The sequence below is a fragment of the Chrysochloris asiatica genome, unplaced genomic scaffold (genome assembly GCF_000296735.1).
Source record: "Chrysochloris asiatica unplaced genomic scaffold, ChrAsi1.0 scaffold00039, whole genome shotgun sequence".
Taxonomy (NCBI): domain Eukaryota; kingdom Metazoa; phylum Chordata; class Mammalia; order Afrosoricida; family Chrysochloridae; genus Chrysochloris; species Chrysochloris asiatica.
In genome coordinates, this window is record NW_006408557.1 from 17,728,757 (window position 1) to 17,736,504 (window position 7,748).

The 7,748-nt window shown below is 48.7% G+C and overlaps 1 protein-coding gene across 2 annotated transcripts in view; it reads left to right on the top strand.

Moving 5' to 3' along the window:
* Window positions 1–1,370: 1,370 nt before the first annotated feature.
* SNTA1 (syntrophin, alpha 1) overlaps window positions 1,371–7,748 on the top strand; it is a 37,348-nt gene continuing 30,970 nt past the window's right edge. Inside the window, exons 1-2 of one of the 2 annotated variants that reach the window (XM_006860682.1) lie at window positions 1,371–1,809; window positions 4,762–4,947. In XM_006860682.1, the coding sequence (XP_006860744.1) occupies window positions 1,500–1,809; window positions 4,762–4,947 (496 nt within the window). In that variant the 5' untranslated portion in view covers window positions 1,371–1,499. The remainder of the gene's footprint in view (window positions 1,810–4,761; window positions 4,948–7,748) is intronic. The other variant, XM_006860683.1, reaches the window with a different exon arrangement.

Below are 7,748 nucleotides of genomic sequence, written 5' to 3' on the forward strand. Positions count from 1 at the left end.
AAATGGGCCTGGGTTTGAATCCCAGCTCCTCCCCACATAAATGTGTACAAGACCAATTAGATCTTCTAAATCCAGGTTTTTCCTTTTGTATAGTGGGAGTATTCCTAACAATAGATACTCCAGGATGCTACTATAGAATAACAATTGGAGACTGTTCAGTCAATAGTCAGCATTCAATAACAAAGTAATTATATTAATAGCACAGTGATTCAAACTTATAATGCATTGATCCTTACACAAGTACTGAGTTAGACCACCTCACAGATGAGGATATTAAGACTCAGAGTAGTGACATTACCTGGACCAAGGTGGACAAGCAGAAAATAGAGTGTCTGAGCTGGAACAGGAAACCAGGAGGCCAAATCTAGAGTCTGGGTTCTCCTTCTGCCAAGCTTTAAAGAGTGGGGCTTCACTGAGCATCTATATACTTGATTGTGAGGCTTAACTCTCCAGTTCCAAAGTTGGGAACGTGTTCACCCTCTCCCCAAGACCTAAGGGAAGTCTGAAGGACTTTTATATCAGTATATGGGGCTTTAGGAGTCACATGAAGCCACGCCCACAGAAAAACCTCACCTCCCAATCCCAAATGGGCAATTAGCCCCTTCAGATGCTCTCCCACTAGCAGTCCAGTCTGCAAAGTGCCTTGTAGTTCGGTGTCCACCTCTTAAAATCAAGCCATCCACTGGTATTGCGCTGTGGGCTAATGCGTCAGACTGCAAAGTCGTTTGAACTGCAAGGTCGGTGGTTCAAGCTCACCAGTTTCTCCTTGGAAATCCTATACAGGGTCGCTATGGGTTGGAATCGACTTGATGGCACTTAACAACAACTGGGGGCCAGGGAGTCCTGGCACAATAGGATAAGCACTCAACCTCAAGGTCGGTTTCAACTGCAAGATCGGCAGTTCAAATTCACCAGTCACTCCTCGGAAACCCTATACAGGGTCGCTATGAGTCAGAACCCACTCGAGGGCACTTAACAACATCTGAGGGTCAGCGCTCCGCCCTACGTAGTCCGGTCCCTACGCCCAAAACCTTGCCCCAAGGGTATTTTTTCGGCCCCAGGAGTAGGGTTTCTGCCTCACGTTCTTGTGAGCCCATCAGTCTGAGCTAGGATCCTGGCCCTGCGCGCCCCACTCTCCGGGGCACCACCTTCAACATGAACCCCCGCCCCCTGCATGGCCCACCAGCTCAAGCACCAGCACCTCACAGGTTCCTCTCTCACTTGCGGTCTCCTTCCCTGAGAAGCCCCCACATTGCATCCTTCTGGGTCCAGGTCTCTTTCCTCGCCTCGCCCCGTCCTCTCGCTAGTGACAGGTGGCCACGCCCCCAGCAGTTAGCCACACCCGGGTAGCCCCGCCCACCGAGGCTCCACCCTGTCGGCTGGGGTAGGGTGGCGGCTGGCCCAACCGGGCCCCCGCTGCCCTGTACCCTGGCTTTCGGTCGCAGCGGGCCAGCACGGCAGAGCCGGGCGAGTGCGGAGTCCGAGCCCCGGAGGCGAAGATGGCGGCAGGCAGGCGCGCCCCGCGCACCGGGTTGCTGGAGCTGCGTACCGGGGCGGGCTCGGGCGCCGGGGGCGAGCGGTGGCAGCGGGTGCTGCTCAGTCTGGCGGAGGACATGCTGACCGTGAGCCCCGCTGACAGCGAACCCGGCCCGGAGTCTGGCGCCCTGCGGGAGTCCGAGCCCGCGCAGCTTAACGGCGCTACGGAGCCGGGCGCAGCGCCCCCGCAGCTGCCGGAGGCGCTGCTGCTTCAGCGGCGCAGTGTGACGGTGCGCAAAGCCGATGCCGGCGGGCTGGGTATCAGCATCAAAGGTGGGCGCGGTGGTATCCAGGGCACAGGGTTGTGGCGTCTGTGGGGCCGCTGGAGGCGCAGGGTCGCGGGAGCTGGTGGCGCACTGAGGACATGGAGTTGGAGGCCTCTGTCTAGGGGGACGGTGAATCTGAGGGGACAGAGCACACTGAGGCATGGGGATCACCAAGGTCGGAGACTTAAGTGTCCCTAACAGTGCAAGGGGTGGGTGGTCAAGGACTGGCCTTCTCGGGTGTCTGAGAGGGCTCAGGGTGCTCCAAGGACTTGTGGGTGGGAGTTCTGTGCGGAGGCATAGACAGGAACCCAGGGGAGGGGAGGCGGCAACTAGCCTGGGTACCAAGGACAAGAGGGGCCCTTGGAGAGGAGAGGGTGGAGAACAGGCATGAGGCCTGGGACATTACTGGGGCTGGGAGGGGCAGGACGTGGGTGGAGGCACAGATTTGAGTCACAGACAGGGAGCCAGAATGGACCTAGAAATCTGAGGACCCAGGAAGACAGTGTACTGAGGCAAGGAGCCCTGTCAGCTGGGCTTGAGTCTCCTGAGCTGACCCTCCCCACCTTGCAGGATTGAGAGGCGAAGATCCCCCAGATACTGACAACTTTCTTTAAGGGTCAACCAGATTCCATTTGAGTCCAGAATCAGCTGTGTGAACTTGGACAAATCACTTCCCACCTCTGGACTTCAATGTTCTCAACTGTACAATGGGGATGATAGAGTTGTGATGTTTCTTTGAGACCAGGTGTCTAAAATGTTTACCATGTCAGCACATGGTAGGCACTTGGTTAATTATTGCTGTTGGATGAGAGGGAAAATGGAGGCTAGGAGAGACTTCTGAAGCAACTAACCAGAGTGCTTAAAATTTCTGTACACTTCCAGCTCCTGGGTTCACCATTCCTGCCTGTGTGCTTCTTAGGGTACTTGCCTATTACTCATTGTCCCCTCTGTTCACCAGTACCTCCAGACCCTTTGGCTAGGGGGTGAGTCTGAGGAGGTAATTGCTACCGCCGTGCCAGGTGCTCTGCCTAGTACTCTAGGTGCAGGATCCACTATATCCTGGCAACAGTGGAGAAGGGTAGGATATATATACCCCTATTTTGCAGGTGAGGAAACAGACTCAGAAAGGTGAAGCAATTTGCCTAGGGTTATACAATTCATGAGTGGCAGAACTGGGATTTGAACTTCAATGATCAGGCTAAGGTTCCCCCTTAGAGGTTCCCCAGGGGTATTGATTCTTCCTAGTGTAAGGGCAAATTCCCAGCCAGCCAGCCCAGGTTGTCTCAAAGAGGAGAGTGGGAAGCCCAGGGGGCAGGCACTAGGCTTGCTCCCATGTTCCAGCATTAGATAAGGTAACTGGGCCAATCTAGAATTTGTGCACTCAGTGTGTTAGAGCAGGAAGGAACTTAGAGTCCATACAGCGTTCCATTTAACAGATGGACAAAACATGACTCAGGCATAGGGATGTTCCAAGGTCACACACAGTGAAATTTCATGCTTCCATGTGGGTGTGAGAGTACTTTTTGGAGGCCCAGGTTACATACCAGCTTAATCAAATTCCTGTGGATGGAGACTGGGCTTCTGTTGCTATGGTGATCATTCTAGGGTCCAGCCCAGCTACAGGCAGCCAGGAATGATCATGGCTTCAGATTGAGCTAAAATTCCTATTTCAATTGGGAGCAGGTAGGGAGAACTAGAAAGCCCTTCCTCTGCTAGGACACAATCTCTGAGCAGTTCGGTGAGTGAACTCTTGGGCCTGTATGAAGTTGAAGAAGTATTCCAGCTGTAGCCATATTACCCTTCTCCAATCCTATCTACCACCAACTTGCTGTAGTGATTTAGGAATAAGGACCTCCTTTCTTAGGAGCCTTGGTGGTACAATGTGCTAAGTGCTGGACTGCTAACTAAAAATTCAGTAGTTTGAACCCACCAGTCACTCTGTGGGAGAAAGATGATGCTGTCTGTTTCCCATAGAGATTTACAGTGTCAAAAACCCTAAGAGCAGTTCTACTCTATTCTGTAGGGTCGCTGTGAGTCAGAACCGACTCTATGGCAGTGGATTTCATTTGATTTTTCTTTGAGTCACTAATTCCTCATCTTCAGAACTCTGAGGATAGACCAGGAGTCCGATATCTGAGGACCCAGTATACCATTGGGGTGAAGAGTGAGCTGGTTCTAGAGTTCGAAGACCCGAGTTAAATGCTGGCTCTGTCACGTACTAGCTGGGTGACCTTAAGCAGAGGTCTCCTTTCCACACCTCAGTTTTCCTAATAGCAAGTTGAGGGTGACTGTGTGCTAGGACTGTTGTGAGGATGTGGTGAGATGGCATTTAAAGCATTTAGCACAGAGCCTGGCACATGGTACTCTGAACTAATGTGAACTGTTACTTCTATTTCTTACAGTAAAAGGGCATTTAAGAGGTTAGCAATAAAGCATTGGCATTATTGTATTGACTTCTTTTGCATACGAGATACAATTTAGGTAAGCTTTTGAAATGTTTACATTTTAAGGCATTGGTTTTCAACCTGAACTCTGCATCAAAATTCTTTCTTATTTCTAAAGTGGTCCTTTGGGACTATAGGAATAGCTGGCTTCTATCTTAATTCCAGATTCGGGGAGTATCCGTGGGTTATTTTCTTATAGGAAAATGGCTTAAAATCTAAAATATTTAAGAAAAAGCAATTGAAGCACCTTATCAGTTATTTAAACACTATTGAACACCCAAAGCATGGAACCAGACCATGGGAATTATTAATTTAGAATCTGACTTATTATTTAGTATTATTAGTGTCTCAAATGTCTAAGACTCTTTCCTGAAGCACTGTTTACTCTCTTATCCCCCCTTTTCCAGCATTGGACTGCCACCAAGAAAGGCCTTCAGTAAATACTTTTGCCTTGATGTGACTCACAAGCATTGGAGAGTATGCCTCAGTTTCTTCTTCTTTCTATACCTGTGCAGGGGGCCGGGAGAACAAGATGCCCATTCTCATTTCCAAGATCTTCAAGGGACTGGCAGCTGACCAGACAGAGGCCCTCTTTGTGGGGGATGCCATCCTGTCTGTGAATGGAGAAGACTTGTCCTCTGCTTCCCATGATGAGGCCGTTCAGGCCCTCAAGAAAACAGGCAAGGAGGTGGTGCTAGAGGGTAAGTATTTGTATCCTCAGGGCCCAGTGAGGTAGGTGTGGGTGTTTAAAAGCTTCCCTGCCTTCCTGAGGTCTCAGTGGAGGGCTGAGAGGTGGGCAAGTTGAAAGCAGCAGTACAACTTAAGGACCTTCCTGGAGCCAGACAGCATAGGATGGTGAAGGGAAAGCTAGCATAGAGCCAGCCAAACCTGGTTTTTCATTTCCCCTCTTCCACCCAGTAACTATATGGCCTTGGAAAAGCCACTTCATTTCCTTGAGCCTTAGTTTCCTCCTTTATAAAATGGGTATGTAACTCCTGCCTTGCTGGGTTGTCATGAATAGGGTAAAAGATACATGACAGGATCTGCCACCCGGTGAGTGACTCAGGAAAGGAGAGGGGTAGTGATCAGGGAAGGAGTAGCCAAGATTCTTTCCTGAGGACTTGGAGAGCCTCAACTCCAGGTTCTTCTAGTCCCATGGGCCCTGAAACCCGGAGACCTATCTTTCTTTGGGAGAGGACTTGGCCCTAGGTAGCAGGGGTGGTGGTACAGAACCTTGGTGGATGATTTTCTTTATTATCCCCTCAGTATGTGATCCTTGTCTTCTGTGGCCCTCAGTTTCTGTATTGGTTATGGTAGGCCTCCTGCTGTGATGGTCCCATATCCGCCTTATGCCATCTCCCCTGGGAGGTTTCTGCTTTGCTCAGCCCTTTCCTCACTCCACCCAGTCAGCTTCAGAGGCCCGTGGGGGCCTGAGGAATGTGTCTGGCTCCTGGCCCAGAACAGGCACTGGGAGGTGGCGGGGGCTGATAGAATGCCGGGGCTGACTAAGTGAGTGAGTTCCAGGCTTAGATTCTGGTAGATTGCCTTGGTTTTCCCCTGAAGGCTCTCCAGAGTACCACAGAAGCCAACAGGCTGCAGGTTCCTAGGTGACTGAGGAGACTAGGCTGCATGGGCCCCTGACCCTTCCCTCCGTCCACACTGCTTCAGCTGAACCTGCATTGTCACCTTGGTCCTCAATTTCCTCTATTTTGACTCTAGGTATAGCTATTTCAATTGCACAAATGCATTTTTGTTTATATTTTTAAAATAGGCTGACTCTAGAATGTTGGTCCCTAAAAGCTTAAGTATGTTAATCATATATATTTAAAAGCAAAGAAAGAATAAGATCACACATAAATGAAATGCATATAAAAGACAAACCAAATCATTGCTCTTGAGGCAATTCTGACTCAGTTACTCGATATGACAGAGTAGAACTGCCTCATAGAAATTCCAAGGTTGTAATCTTAGGGAAGGAGCTCTGGTAGTGTAGTGGTTACGAGTTGGGCTGTGAACCACAAGGTCAGCAGTTCGAAACTACCAGCTGTTCTGGGGGAGAAAGATGAGGCTTTCTGCTCCTGAAAAGATTTATAGCCTTGGAAACCCTGTACAGGGTCGCTATGAGTCAGAACCAACTCCACGACACATAGCAACAACAACAAATCTTTAGGGAGGAGTCCTAATGTGGCACTGCAGGATAATGTACTGGACCGCAAGGTCGGTGGTTCAAACCTATCAGCTGCTCCTCAGAAATCCTTTACAGGATCACTAGTGGTCAGAACCGACTGGACGGTATATAACAACAATCTTTAGGGAAGCATTCTGCCTCATCTTTCTTCCATGGAGCAGCTGGTGGATTCAAACCATGGACCTTTTGATTTAGCAGCCAAACATTTGCCGCAGTGCCTCCAGGGCTCCTGATGTGTATATTGTTGTTGTTAGGTGCCATCAAGTCAGTACCGACTCTATAGGAGGCTTATTATCCTTCCTGGATGCCTTATTACTTTGATATTTATAACCAATAAAGCAGTTTGAAACAATTGACATTCATTGCAATTTCATTTGGAAAAATTCTAAGTGTTTTTTGTTTTTTAACCTTTTACTGTGAATTGAGTGAAGGTTTACAGAGGAGATCATCAGTTTTACACAAATCATACGTTCATTTCTTCTCAATGATTGCATTCTCACTTCCTCCCTGTGTTTCTTGTTTCCATCTCTCTTTCTTTCCCCACTCGTCTGAACTTGGGTAAATGCTGCGCTTTTGATCTCTAATGGTTGCCCATTCTATGATGTGCATCCCTCACTAGTGCTTTTGCCCCCACTATGTACCTTTCTGGAGTCCTGGTGTGGAGCTGTAGAATAAGAACTGGACCACAAGGTCGGTTAAACCACAAGGTCAGTGGTTCAAACTCACCAGCCACTCTTCAGAAACCCTGTGTGGGGTTGCTATGAGTCAGAACTGACTTAATGGCACGTAACAACAACATATACCTATCTGGAGTCCTGATGTGGCACGGTAGGATAAGCACTTGATAACAAGCTTGGTTTGAACTGTAAGGTTGGTGGTTTAAACCCACCAGTTGCTCCTTGAAAACAGTATACAGGGTTGCTATGAGTTGGAACCTATTTAATAACAACACAATATACGTATCTGGAGTCCTGGTGTGGTGCTGTAGGATAAACACTGGACTGCTAACTGCAAAGTCAGTGGCTCAAACCCAGCAGCCACTGCTTGGAAACCCTATAGAGGATCTCTGTGACTCAGAACCAACTCAGTGTCACTTAATAATAACAATAATAATAATAACAACACATATCTATCATATCTATCTATTGATCTTCATCAGTAAATATTTTAAGTCCCCTTCACTTTCAGTAAGCAAGCTTGTATCATCTGCATATTGCAGGTTGTTAATGAGTCTTCCTCCAATCTTGATACCACATATTTCTTCATAGAACCCAGCTTCTCGGATTATTTGCTCAGCATACAGGTTGAATAAGT